This window comes from Arachis stenosperma, chromosome 3 (genome assembly GCF_014773155.1).
Source record: "Arachis stenosperma cultivar V10309 chromosome 3, arast.V10309.gnm1.PFL2, whole genome shotgun sequence".
Taxonomy (NCBI): Eukaryota; Viridiplantae; Streptophyta; class Magnoliopsida; order Fabales; family Fabaceae; genus Arachis; species Arachis stenosperma.
In genome coordinates this window covers 43,109,443-43,124,116 of record NC_080379.1, presented here as the reverse complement: position 1 = coordinate 43,124,116, position 14,674 = coordinate 43,109,443, and the positions used below count along the sequence as shown (strand labels likewise).

The following is a 14,674-nucleotide window of genomic DNA, read 5'->3' as shown; positions in this document are numbered from 1 at the left end:
CTCGCAGAGTATGGTTGGAGTGTTATGGAGTGCCGCTTCATGTATGGTCGTCTGAAACTTTCGAAGCGATAGGAGGCCTATGGGGAGACGTTCTCCACTGTGCTATTCCCACGGGAGCAGGGGCTTCATTTCGGATGGGAAGGATTCAAGTTGATACCTGTGAGTTTGATGAAATTAGGGAGTGGGTACGAGTTGCGATTGAGGAGAAGGAGATTGAAGTTTTTGTGAAAGAGACGGGATGGGAGGCGGGTGAGACTGGGCAGTTGGTGGAGCAGAAGCATGTCTATAACGGGGAAGCTGTAGATGGGACTTGTGAACATAGTCGGAGGAACGGGGGCTGCTGTGGGATCCGGCGGCAGATTTGATCGTCGAAAATGCACAGGGGGGGACCAGGACAAGGGCAGCATAGTCAATTCGGAGATTCTGTTGACTGATATGAACGTTGAATTTTTGAATTCCGAAAAGATTGGTGAAGCGGTAGAATCGGAAAGTAGTACCAGAATTAAAGGGATGGAGGTTGTGCGGAGATTTGGTGGGTGTGAGGAGGGGGACTCTGACAAAACGGTTACACAGGATTTTAGTACTGGATAGGGAGGGTGATTGGATCTAAAGGGATACTTATTGGGCCTTTGCACATGGGGAAACCAATAAAGACAAACTCAGGCCGCTACTTAGATGGATGGGAGATGGGCCATAATAACTTAAGCCTAATATTAGCTAAACAGGGAATAGGGGCATGGGAATATGAGGATGTGAACGAGAGGTGGGGGTAGCCAGGTGGGCCGCTGGTGGGCTGGAAGAAACCAAACCGGGTTGCCCTGACCCGGAGATTGCTGACGCGGGCAGAGGGCATGGGAGGTGTGCAGGGTTCAGCTGGGGTGAATGGGGGCGATGAAACCAATTTCGATAGTGGGGAGGGGGACGCTGGACGAGCCAGGAGGGCGGAACAGATACGGTCGCCGGCGGATGGTGTGGCTGGTGGGCAGGGGTACGGTCAGGGAAGGAGGGATGCGTGCGTGGTCCATGTCGCGGCGGGGGGCGACGGTGTGGCTATGGACTTGGCGAGTGCGGAGGGGGATGCCGGACGGGCAACTCCGACTGAGCAGGGGCGGTGGGTGGCAGTACCGGATGGAGTCGAGACTGACACCCAGGGGTATGAGCAGGCACCGGTTGTGGGTGCAGACGCGGTAGGCGAGCCTTGCGATGATCCTGAGGGCATGTGGCAGATGCGGGCGGCTCGGGAAGGATTTGTGGGCGGTGGGAGGGAGGACCAGGACACACAGAAGTACATGGATGGATTGGGAGGGATGGCGATATATTTGGGGGCGGCCCGAGGAGAAGAAGCGAACGTACAGGGATTGGGTAGGGATGATGAAACATGTGAGGAAGGGGCTGGATCTGGAACGGGTGGCAGCGGACGCTCTGAGGGAGAGGATAAAGGCATATCCATGGAAGCACAGGCTAAGGAAGATGAGGTTACCTGGGCACTGGCGGTGGAATCTGGTGCTGTGCTGTATGATGAGGAAGTGGATATCATGAGTATTTTGAAGGCTCAGAATGAAAAAATAGAGAAAAAATGGAAGATCGCAAAACAAAAAGAAAAGGCAAGAAGGAGTCGTCCAAAGAACAAACATAAGGTGAGCAATAATTTGTTTAAATGATTGTGAGTTGTTGGAATATAAGGGGTATGAGGGGGGATGGGAAGTTGAGCATGATCAAAATGTTGAAGAAAAAGTATAATATAAACATGTTAGGCTTGATTGAAACAAAAAGGGAGGATATTTCGAAATATGATGTTGGTAGGATCTGGGGTAACAGCTCTGTAAATTGGGAGTTTGTGGAATCTGTTGGGGCAGCGGGGGGGCTACTGTTGTTGTGGGATGATAATGTGTTTCAGAAAAGGAATTGTTATAAAGGAGAGAGATGGTTATGCATTGAGGGAGTGTTAACTAAGAATAACTTTCAGTGTGCTTATTGTCTGGTTTACGGGGCGCATGGTAGGGAGGCAAAGCGGGTGGTGTGGGAGGAATTGAGCTATATATCAGGTTTGTGTCAGATTTCTTTTTGTTTTATGGGGGATTTCAATGAGATTTTGCAAGTTGAAGATCGAAAAAGGTTGTAGAGTTTGCCGGGTTCAGCGGAAGAATTAAGAGTTGGATGCAAGACATGCAGTTGGTGGATCTTCCCCTTACTGATAGGAAGTTCACTTGGTTTAGAGGTCAATCTTGTAGCAGAATTGATAGGGTGCTGGTTAATATAGAATGGGTGGAGGAGTTCCCTGACATTAGGCTGAAAGGGGGGCCAAGGGGATTGTCTAATCACTGCCCGTTGATTGTGGAGGATATAAGAGGAAGACGGGGGCCTAGACCATTCAGGAGTCTGGATTCTTGGTTTACCCATGAAGACTTTCTGAGGACGGTAAAAAATGAATGGCGGACATTGGGTGAAGGTCCGTTTATTGGGAAACTGAAGGCTTTGACACTACCGTTGAGACAATGGCACAAGGCTAACTTTAGTGATATGGAAAACAGACTCACACAGTTTGAGGAAGAAATTAAGAAGTTGGACGAGAAGGTCAGTGAAGGGATTTATGATGGTACAACGGAGACTAGAAGGAAGGCGCTGGTGAGATTTTGTGAAAAATGGTACATTAGGAAGGAAATCCATTGGAAGCAGATGTCTAGATCTAAACATGCAAGAGATATGGACAGAAATACTAGGTACTTTCATAATATTGCATCGGCTAGAAGGCGGAATAACAGGATTGATGCTCTGATGATCCAGGGACGGCTTGTGAGGAATCAGGCAAGGATAAAGCATGCAATAAGGGGATTTTATAAGGAACTGTACCGGCAGGAGTATGTACCAAGGATTGGTGTTCGGGATGGGTTGTTGCCGCAAATTGATGTAGTTGAGTCAGAAGCATTGGAGGTTTTACCGTCTGCAGAGAAAATTAAGGAGGCAGTATGGGATTGTGAATCATCGAAGGCCCCAGGTAGTGATGGTTACAATATGAATTTTATCAAGAAATGTTGGGAAGAGATTGGTCAGGAGTTCACGGGGGCGGTAATGGATTTCTTTCAAAAGGCAACGTTACCATCAGATGTGAATATAACTTGGGTGACGCTGGCCCCAAAATTCTTGGGTGCTAAGGAAATCAAGGATTTTAGGCCGATTAGTTTGGTGGGATGCGTTTACAAGGTGATCTCGAAGGTGATGGTGAGAAGAATGAGGTCAGTTATGCCGGGCTTGGTGGGTGAGACTCAGACTGCATTTGTGAAAGGTAGAAAAATACATGATGGTGCTCTCATAGCATGTGAGACAGTTCATTGGCTCAAGGCAAGGAGAAGGAAAGCGGCTATTATTAAATTAGATTTTCATAAAGCGTATGATAGAGTCAGATGGAGCTTCGTGGATATAGTGCTACAGAAAATGGGATTTGGACAGCGTTGGAGGAATTGGGTAAAAGAGTGTGTCAGTACGGCCACGATGTCTGTCCTAGTGAATGGGTCACCTTCTAAACCATTCAACATGGAAAGAGGCCTCAGACAAAGGGATCCCCTTTCTCCATTTTTGTTCGTCTTGGTGGTCGATGTGTTGAATAGGTTGGTAGGAGAAGCGGTAAGGAATGGGCGTATTGAACCGCTGCTAGTAGGAGGTGAGCATATCGAATTGTCGCACTTGCAGTTTGCTGATGATACGATTCTGTTTTGCCCCCCAGTGACAGAGACAATAGTCAATTATAAGAGGCTGTTGCGGTGTTTTTGAGTTGATGTCGGGGTTTAGCATTAATTTTGAGAAGTCAAGTTTAATATCGGTGAATTGTGAGCAGGAATGGGTAGATAGTGCCTGTGGTTTGTTGGGATGTAAGCAAGCGGTGCTACCTGTAAGGTATCTCGGGATTTCTTTGGGTGCGAACCCTCGGTTGGCGAAGACTTGGAAACCGGTAATTGATAAGGTGGAAGAGAAACTCAGCCTCTGGAAAGCAAAGGTCCTAACCAAAGCGGGTAAGCTTGTTCTTATTAGATCAGTTTTGAATAGCCTTCCCATATACTACCTCAGTCTATACAAGATGCCAAAGGCCGTTGCGAATAAGCTGATTGCATTGCAAAGGAGATTCATGTGGTGTAAGGGGGATGGTAATGACGGGATCCCGCTAGTTAAGTGGGAGTTGGTTCAGGCACCAAGAAAGGCTGGTGGTCTGGGGGTTGGAGATGCGGTGCTCCGGAATACAGCGCTTTTGTTTAAGTGGTGGTGGAGATTTTCTAAAGAGGAGTGTCCCTTATGGAAAAGGATTGTCTGCTCGTGCAACAACCTGAAGCCTGATGTAATGCTAGTAAGTCAGAAACTACCAGATAAAGGAGGGCCCTGGAAAGACATATGTAATCTTAATGTAAAGGAGCAGAGGATAAAAGACAAAATGCTTACTAGCCTGGCGATGGAGGTAGGGAATGGGAGGAATATCCTGTTTTGGGAAGATAATTGGCTACAAGGGGGCCCCTTGAAGGTGGCTTTTCCAAGATTATTTTCTGTTTCGAATCAGCAGGGATCGATGTTAGGGGATTGTGGATTTTGGGATGGATTTGAGTGGATCTGGAACTTTCAGTGGCGGAGAGAGTTGTTCCAATGGGAGCTGGAACTGGTCCATCAACTTCATGAGCGGTTAAGACCAGTGAAGCTGTCAGATGGAAAAGAAGACACTTTGGTTTGGAAGTTTGATAGTAAAGGGGTTTTTTCTACTAAGTCGGTGCTGCAGGTCCTACAATCGGAGACTCTGTCAGATGAGATAACGAGCTACAGTTTCACAAGTTCAGTATGGCGAGGGATGGTACCGCCAAGAATTGAGTTGTTTGGGTGGTTTGTGCTCATTGGTAGAGTGAATACTAAAGAGAGATTGAGTAGACTAGGCGTTATAAGACTCAGTGATACTCTCTGTGTACTATGTAAGAAGGAGATAGAGTCGGTGGAGCATTTGTTTCTTCTCTGTGAGTTCACATGGCAGGTGTGGTGCAGGTGGGTAGAGTCTTTTGGGGAGGTTTGGTCTATGCCTGGAACCGTAAAGGAACTGTTTGAGAGGTGGACTGGTCGGCATAAGCGGAAACAAGAGCAGAAGATATGGTTGCCGGGATTCTTTGCAGTTATTTGGAACATTTGGGTGGAACGCAATGCTAGGATTTTTCAGAATCAGGAAACAGTGGTGGACTTTGTACTAAGTAAGACTTTACAGAGTTACAACGAATGGACTGACAGTGTATCCTTTGGTGGTTGATGGCGTTGCTGGAAAATATAGGGAGTTGATGGTTTTACGAAGTTCTTGTTGTTTCTTTTATTGCTCCACATTAGTGTGTTGAGCTTATTTTGATTCAAAAAAAAAACTAAAAAATGTAATGAATATATAACTTTATTCAACTCTAATATCAAATACTTATATTTTTTTTAAAAGTAAATAATATTTCACTTTGTATTAATAATTTTCAATCTGATTACAAATTCAATTTTCTATGAGATTAAATGATTTTTTTTATGATCTAAATGGTGACTAGTAGAACTAAAAATTTCAAAATATTTTGCTCCTCAAAAAATCATAAGTATTGCCACACTAACATCCACATTATCCGCAATGCCTTGCAGATAAGGATGAGCTTAGATTTGTTGAAATATCACACTAAGTGACAACAAAATCAAAAATCAGTTTTATATTTAATCAAAATATTTAACTAAGTTGTTGTGATAATTTTTTAAATTACATGTCTTTTTTTGTTTTCTCTTTTTTTAAATTCACGCATATAAATTTTTTTTTCCTCCTTCTTCTCCTTCTTTTTCTTTTAAATTTGCACATTTTAATGTTGTGTCTTCATCTTTTTATTTTTCTTTTTTGTTATCATTTTCACTAATAACACCAACATTTTACAAACATCTTTATTAGTTATGATTTTTTTTTGCTACTATCATTAAATAATTTTGATTCATTTTTTTATTTATTTCGTTTCATTTGTGTGTTAATTAATGTTCTCTTGATATGATGATAAGTGTTGACCAAATTTTTTATTCCTTAAATAATTTCAGTTTATTTCTTAGTTTAGTTAAGGTTCATTTGGATCCAGAAATGAATTCGATGTGTTTTTGTTAATGATTGAATCTTTTTTACTGTTTGTTTAAATCTGAACTAATTTCGGTTCATTTGTGTACTAACTGAGGTTCACTTGATGCTGCTGATAAGTATTGACCAAATTTTTTATTTCTTAAATAATTTCGCTTCATTTAGTTTAATTGAGGTTCATTTGGATCCAAAAATGAATTTGATGTGCTTTTGTTGATGATTGAATTTTTTTAACTACTTGTTTAAATCTGAGCTAATTGAATGAAATAGAGTGGATCTAATATAATTAAAAAAGTGATAATGAATAATTTCATTCTTCTTTGCTAAAATATTTGGTCAATACTTATAAGCAGCATAAGTGAACCTCAATTAACACAAACACATCGATTCATTTTTGGATCCAAATGAACCTCAAATAAATTAAGAAATGAACCGAAATTATTTAAGGAATAAAAAATTTGGTTAATACTTATCAATAGCATCAGGTGAATCTCAATTAATACACAAATAAAGCAAAATTAATTAACAAATAAATTGGAATAAAATGTTGATGTTATTGGTGATTATGATAATGAAAGGAAAGGAGGAGGAAAAATTGGAGAAGGAAAAAGAAAAGACGAAGACAAAAAAATATATATTTTGCGTTATTAAAATACACTAGTATGATAAAAATGATTTTTATTAAGTTGGACCAATTTAATTAGACTTAGTTACCAAAAATATTTGTATCTATAGTTCGACTGATTAAAAAAAACTAGATGACTTGCATTCATTTTCAAAAGCCTAATAATCCTTTTTTTTTACACTTATAAATAAAATCATCGCACTATAGCCGTAATGATTTCATGCTTATTGTGATACTATTCTCTTTTTAGGTTTTCTTAATTCCCATTATTTTTAAAAGCATTTAATTAGTTTGCATTCTCAACAGTGATGTTTGGGTACAAAGCACCATCATCGTTGTGAACTTTTATTTCCAACTGAAGACACCATTAATAGCCCTTTTAGAGCACTAATTCAATCAGAAAGCAAGGAGGGCCCTAAAACAAATGAAGGGTACCCCTAATATATTATAAAAGGACACTAAAATGGAGTTTGTAATGATGAAAAACCTTAATCAGATATACATCCTTTTGAGAAACTCAATCCATTCACCTGTTTTGCCATTTCAAAATCGGGGATGTTGACATTAACTTTTTTTTTTTGTTCACACTTATGATAATGAAAGTATGAAACTATTCATGCAATTTTTATCTAATAGCATAATTTTTATTGTGGGATATATATCATAATATAGTGAAAATAAATGGAAGGATCCACTCCTAGAAAGAAAGCTAGGGATTTTTATTTTTATAAATTAAATAAATGTAATAATTATCGAAATAAATAATTTAAAAAATATTTATCGAAATAAATACTCATTTCTTATCTTGTTTCTACTATAAACAAGATAATTTTATATGTATTTTGTTTACAGTGTAAATGAGATACATGTATTTTTTTAAAAAAATATTAATAATATCAATAATCCAAACTTTTAACATGCAATTAGTATATAAAAAAGTTAGTAGATAAGATTAAAATGGATATGTTTAATCAATTAGTACTCAAAAAAAGTACATAAAAAATTTAAGATTTAATTATGATTGAATTAGATTGATTTAAATTTGAAAAATAAAAATAACCGTTTGCATAGGAATACTGGGAAGATAATTGAAATGGTTATCTCCCATGTGGATAGTGGGAGATAACGTACGTTGGAAATAACGTGGGAGCTAACCATTTCAATTCTCTTCCCACTATCCCTATCAATCTCTCCGGCAAACGGTTATCTTTTTGTGTTTTATTTTTTAAAAAGAGTACATAAAAAATTTTAGATTAAATTATGATCTCTTTGAGACCAAGCTCTGATACCAATTGATGGTAATCAATGGCTAAGAGAAGGGGAGTTGAATCTTAATCATTTTTTACTTAATATTAATTTCTTCCTTTTTGAGAGACTTCAGGAGATATTTTTGCTTTTGTCTCGTGTCGAGGTGAGAGACACTTTTGTTTTGTCTGGTGTTGAGTTGAGAGACACTTTTGTTTTCGCCTCTTGATTAGAGAAAGGAGTAGAGAAGAAGAATTAACACCAGATATATCCCAGTTCAGCCACTAGGTGCAATGTGACCTACATCTAGTCTCTATCACAACAATGATGAAATTTCACTATGTTATCACAACATTACAAACATCAATTTCTCCCTAAGAACTACCCATTCCTATCTAAGACAAATTCAGATTCTACACTCAATCTGAATTTGACTAGGACTCAAAACCTAGCTTTCAACTGTCAAGTGCTAACCTAACTTGTAAGAAAATTTTCACAAAATTATGACACACAACAGAAAGATGTACAAAGAAAACTCTGAGAAATCTATGACTTTTTCTCTAATATTGATCACTGTCTTTTTTTCTCATTGGCTTTTTCTTACAAACCTCACCATGTTCGCCTTTTACCATGAGACTCAGACAGACAATACTAAGAAAAAGAAAACAAACAGAACATCTTTAAAGGAGAAGAACTCAAAGACTTTGGGTAGCTATGAGAACTCCGTGCTTTTCACTTTCTCTCCTTGATCTCAACCCTTGGCCGTTCACCCTTAATATAGATGGGAAAACTTTCAAGGTTGAAACCGGTTCAACCAAGTAACTTCTTCTTCAACCAAAAACAGCTTCAGTTTGGACAAAGAGAAGAGAGAGGGAAAACCAAAAACTAATATACATGTACTTCTCTCAACCCTTTTCATCAAACTTTTTCAATCTGAGCCTTTGATCTTAACTTTGGCCCCAAGAATGGATTCGGACCCTTGATGAACCTCTGACCCAAAGCCGCTTCTTTTCTTCTATTTTTGCTTCTTCCTATGCGTAGCTCCAGAGGCTATCTTCTTTCTTTGATGAAAAAAAAATGGAAATGAACTTTTACAACTGAGATCTTCTTCTTTGACAGAGGCGGATCCTTTCTTTTCTTGGTATGGAGGATCTTGAATCTCTTCTTCAAAATCTTTCGTTCAATGACAAAGATCTTGCCATGCCTTACTTTAGATCTTCCTTCCTCATAGCATTTCTTTCATAGGCTTTTCTTGTAACTTCTTTTTCTTCTCATAACTTCTATCTTCTTTTCTTCTCTATTCGATTGATATGATTGAAAGACAAGAGAGAGGAAAGAAAAGAGACAAAGTTTTTAATGCAATATTAAACCCAATTTAGTTTTGAGTTTCGGTTACTTATGCATACATTTAACCAAATTGGAATTTGAGTTCCAGTAACCAATGCATAGATTAACGTATAGATCTTTTAATATGATTAAACCCATTTGAATTTTCAACTTCAAGTTACCAAGGTTACCGAAGCATGCTAAAATCTCTTGGGCCATTTCCTTCATTCTTTCGTTTTATCAAAATGGACTTGTGATTTGAGCTTATCTCAATTTTAAGTTTCAACCACTTTATGTTTGAATTAATTTTGCACAAAGCTAAAATAATTCATTGATCAAAGTGGGTTGTTTTAACTTTTTGGTCCAATCCAAAATCTGCACACTAAGAAACATATCCACCGACCAATTTGAAGCAAATAATAATTTTTTAATCAATGTTTAATTTATAAAATTTGATATAAATTTTTCAAATTCAACACAATGCTTACAAGATTTAGAGTAGCCTAGCTAATTAGAGCAGGGAGAATTGTGAAGTTCCATAACATATTAACTAATAAAAGAAACTCAAGTGTTTGGCTATAAAAGTTATATAAACTAATTATACTTATTTTCCTAAGTTTTGGTTTAAACAAAATCTGTATCATGTTATATTTACATTTTTGTTTAGTGTTATATTTTACAAATAAAAATTAAATTGAATTTCACAAGAAACAAAATAATATATAAGATCAGAATTTACTTTGTAAACTGAACCTGATCCTCTTTTTTTTAGCTTATTAGAATCATTGAAGTAATTTGTTGCTTGTTCAAAAATTTCATATGACATATTTAGTAATAGTCACTTACCAAAATAGAATATTAAATTAAATATGTATACTTTAAATGAGAGATATGAACATTGTCATGTTTGTTTCAAAACAACTATTATGCTATATACTGAAATTTTTCTACCAACCTTGATTAGTAAAAAATGGTACATCCTAAAGGCATACAAAAGATAACTATTTTGTATTCTTAAATTTGAATCAACAAAATACTAAACACTTATAGATATATCTCAACAAATTTACATCAATAAAAGAGAATAACTTCTAATAGAAACAATTGAACTAACAATTACCTAAACTATGAACCCTAACATCCATTTTACTTTAAAAAAATCAAAATTTTCAATAGAAAATAACAATTTTTCATTTATGTCTCTTCACCTTTATAATATATCAAATCAACTTAACTAAATCTATATCAAATCCTTTGCCTTGACCTGAAAAATTTACAGAAGAGAAGAGTACATTAGAATATAAAAAGCAGGATTTGTGTATAACTTTACCAAAAGTATATCATTAAATTATCATAAAAAATAATATCTTTGAAAAAATTTGAAGAATCGAAGAAAGCAACGAACAAGAAAAAACTAGGAACAAATCCTCATTGTAATGACTCGACACGATATGAAAATCTGTTCCACCAGATCTGATAGCTTTGAAGGTATCTTCAATCGAAGCTTACAAAGACTCGCTAGCTCGCCTTCTTGATCTCCTCAGCTAGCACCACCGAATCCGCGCCCAAACCACACCACCGAATCTGCGCCGAAATTGCAGCATGAGTGCTTCAAGCAGCCGGAGGAAAAGCAGAACCAGCGGCACAATCCATGGTGGAAGACAACGTAGAAACAGAAGATTTAAAGCATTACCTCAATAATTTGAATCAAATCGTCACTGAGAGGTCAAGGAAAATTCAGAGGCTCCACGATCTCCATTCATAACTCCACCGGCAACGCTTTGACGAAGGAGACGACGGCGGAAAGAAAATGAATGGCGATGGTAAGGAGATGGCGGCAGTGATATCGAGATTTTAGGATTTCACCAAGGTTTTTCTCTACTCTCTTTCTTTCTTGCTCGAAGCCCCTCTTCTGAGTTCTGAATGTTCTTTTTTTTCAATTTTTTGTTATGGGCTATTATTTATTTGGGCTAGAAGTTTTTTTAGTATTGATTAGGTTGTGGGAGTTATTGTTAATGATTTAGGGAAGTTTTACAAATTGTCACCATTAAAATATATTATGGAGATTTATAATAACTCCCACCAAAAAATTTCTACAAACAAGCAAGAATTTTGATACCGCCTCTGAAGTCTCTAAACAACTCAATGACTGCAGCCCCAAACTCATCTTAACCGTGCTGGATCATGGGATAAAGTGAAGACCTTCAGTCTCCCCACAGTTTTCCTCGATTCGAATCCCACCATCCATGTGTCACCATCACAACAGGCCTCCAAGATCATGATCTTCGACGATTTGGTGAAATTCGCCAGCATTGAAATATAGTTTTCGAAGACCAGTGTGAAGCATAGCAACATGGTAGCACTGTTGTACTCCTTCGAAACAACAGAGTTGAGCAAGGGTGTTGTTCTGACACACCGGAACTTCATCAATATGACGAAGATGATATGCATGGACGACAAAATGGCAGAAAAGATGCACGACGTGTTCCTATGTGTGCTACCAATGTTCCACAAGTTTGGACTGGCGGTGACCCTGTATGCGCAACTATAGCATGGGAACGCGATGGTGTGCTTGAAGCGGTTTGAGTTGAATGCGTTGTTGAGAAGCATCGAAAAATACAGGGATTAATTTTTTCGATGAGTATTCTCCAAAACGACATAGTTTAAATTCAAGGATTAATTTGTCTTGTTTACACACGTGAATAACTGTCTATTATATGTATTAGTTTAAATTTTTATGTCAATATTTTCTGTTTATTATAATAAAAAATAAGATTAAAAACTAATTTATCTTTTAAAATTAAATCTAAATTTTTTTTATGTATTTCAAAAATTAAAAGACTAAATTATCTAATTTAAACAATTAATTAAATTTTGTTATTGCTTCCTGATTAATTAGGTAGTATTTTTCTTTCCGTCACCAATTATATAAGAATTATCATGGGCCACACATAATAATAATAATGATAATAATAATAAGGGAATATATATATATATCATTCAACTATGATGGAGTAATAACTTTGCATAATTAAAACAGCAAGTCACTTAAAGTGGTTCCTTTTTTTCTTTTTTAAGCAATGATAATAATAATAATGTTACTCGAAAAATCAAAGCCATGATGGTGTTCTCCGATGGTAAGACAGGACCCCCATACGCCGTTCAATCATGCTACCTTTAAGGGTCAAAGCAATGATAAAGAATATTGAAGAAAACAAAATAAAATTCGGAATCACAAAAGTGTGAATGTCTTGTAGTGACTGATTTCTTTTAATATGAAAAATAATATTGATGTTTTTGTTGAAAATTGAATTATTTAATGTAATTACAGATAAATAAATTTTATAAATGAAAAATTAATCTCTGAGAGACGTGTTGTAATACATGGAGACGTGTTAAACACGTGGCAACATCCTAATTAATACGTAAAGAGTGTGTTGGATAAATGACAATATCTTAACCAACATACGAGAGTGTATTAAAATACATGAAGAACATATTAAATAATTTCTGCAAGTAATACATTTTAAATATTAATATTCAAACAAAATACCATCTCTATTTTCATATTAAAAATTATTTCTGTCTTGTAGTGGGGTTTTATTTTTATGTTTAATTCTATCTCTCTCGACTTTTTTTCCCTTCCTTATTGGGTTGCTGCATATATATTTCTGCATGGATACATGAGATAGTGAGATACTCATCAATGATATGGGTGTTCATTGGTTAAAGAGTACATATGAAGAAAAAGAAAGATGATAAACATTAGTAAGAGAGCATATTTGGGTTTATTTTAACATACTTTACCAAAAGATTAAAATTTTGTCACAAAAACTAAATCAAACGCATTTAATATATGCGGTTTTAATTATGAGTTTGGTTAATGTAGATAAATGTAAATAATTAAGATATACAGTAACAGTTATGAAAAAAATTATAATTCACCATTTATATCACAAGTAAACAATAGTTATCCACACACAATACTTTCTTTTAAAATTAAATCAACATGTAATGATAAGTTGGTAACTCCATACATTTTCTTACAAAATAATTTGTTGTTTGCATAACTAAATAGTTAGAAATATAATTATTTATATATTTTTATATATTAAATTAGTTTTTAAGATAAATAATTTTATAATATGATATTAATTATTTTATGATAAAAATATTTAAAATTTAATTTTTTTTTAAAAAATACATAAAGTGAAATATTGTGTATGGGAGATATTTTACTTAGAAGAATATTAGAGAATTATAAAAAATTATTATTTTTGACCATCAGTTAATTATTAATATTTAAAAATATAGAATAAAATATATTATTAAATTATTAGACTAAAGAAATTGAATTAATAATTAAGTGATGACCAAAATCAATAAATTTTAATTGGCCTTATCATTTTTCTTTTACTTCTTTGTGCAATATTGTGCATTACTAAGGAAGAAAAGTTTTTTTTTTTTTTTGTTTAAACTCATCATTGTTATGTGCAAATAGTAATACTTTGAAACTGGACTAGCCCACTAAAGTGGATGAATCATTCTGTCACCAACAATCATAAGCAATTTATTTAAGAAACTCATTAAGCTTAATGCCAAACAAATCATCAGGTATTTCAAGTTTCCAACCTTGATCATATAGAATTTCAAGATAAAATCTTTATATTAAGAGGAATGCTAGGGTCAGCAACTTTTATGATTTGTAACCATCAAATAGCCATCAATAATGATTTTAACGGTGTGAGATTGATAGCTCACTTTTCCTTGTATTAATATTATTCTATTCAATCCATTCTTTGGTTCCATTTCAACAACGAATAAATGACTATTTGTACCATAAAAGATAAAATTGCTGACATATATACTCACATTAAATCGAAATTAAACTTTTTGTACCCATGCAAGATATCTTTCGTGTGACAAACATATGTGAGTGTTTTAATCTTTTATGGATACAAATGGTCATTTATTGAAATTCTGCCTCTTCAATCAATGAGATATGTATTCTAAAAATCTTCTTAAACAGCATATCATAAATAATAAGTAGACAAAATAGTATTCATTTAGTAATTAAGAAAAACCTGCTATGAGAATCAACCATGTCTGTACAAGTACATTGATATTATAACAAGATGCTGCTCCTACTTTTGAAGCATGCACTCAACAGATTCCATCAAACAGCTACATATAACAATTTTCTGAGGCTCTACCTTAAATAGTATACAATCACTAGATTCTATGGACATTTTAAAAAAGATAGAAACCCAAAAATAAATACAATGAGTAAAAAGGAACTATAAACAGATGAAATAATAATTAAATTAAAACAAACACATTCTATAATGAAAATTAGCAAGTTACACAAAAGGCTAGCT

General features: G+C 35.5%; 1 protein-coding gene across 1 annotated transcript; it reads left to right on the top strand.

The window, feature by feature from the left end:
* Positions 1-851: 851 nt before the first annotated feature.
* On the top strand, positions 852-5,269 carry LOC130966001 (uncharacterized). The gene is made up of 4 exons (XM_057890748.1): positions 852-1,637; positions 2,002-2,045; positions 2,106-3,720; positions 3,833-5,269. The coding sequence occupies exons 1-4, from the start codon at positions 852-854 to the stop codon at positions 5,267-5,269; spliced, it is 3,882 nt and encodes a 1,293-aa protein (XP_057746731.1).
* The last annotated feature ends 9,405 nt before the right edge of the window (positions 5,270-14,674 follow it).

Excerpts from the sequence above, each read along its gene's own strand:
- LOC130966001 (XM_057890748.1), top strand. The coding sequence starts at position 852 with ATGGGAGGTGTGCAGGGTTCAGCTGGGGTGAATGGGGGCGATGAAACC. Across the intron at positions 1,638-2,001 it reads GTCCAAAGAACAAACATAAG|GGAGGCAAAGCGGGTGGTGT; the intron begins GTGAGCAATAAT and ends GGCGCATGGTAG. Across the intron at positions 2,046-2,105 it reads GGAATTGAGCTATATATCAG|ATCGAAAAAGGTTGTAGAGT; the intron begins GTTTGTGTCAGA and ends TGCAAGTTGAAG.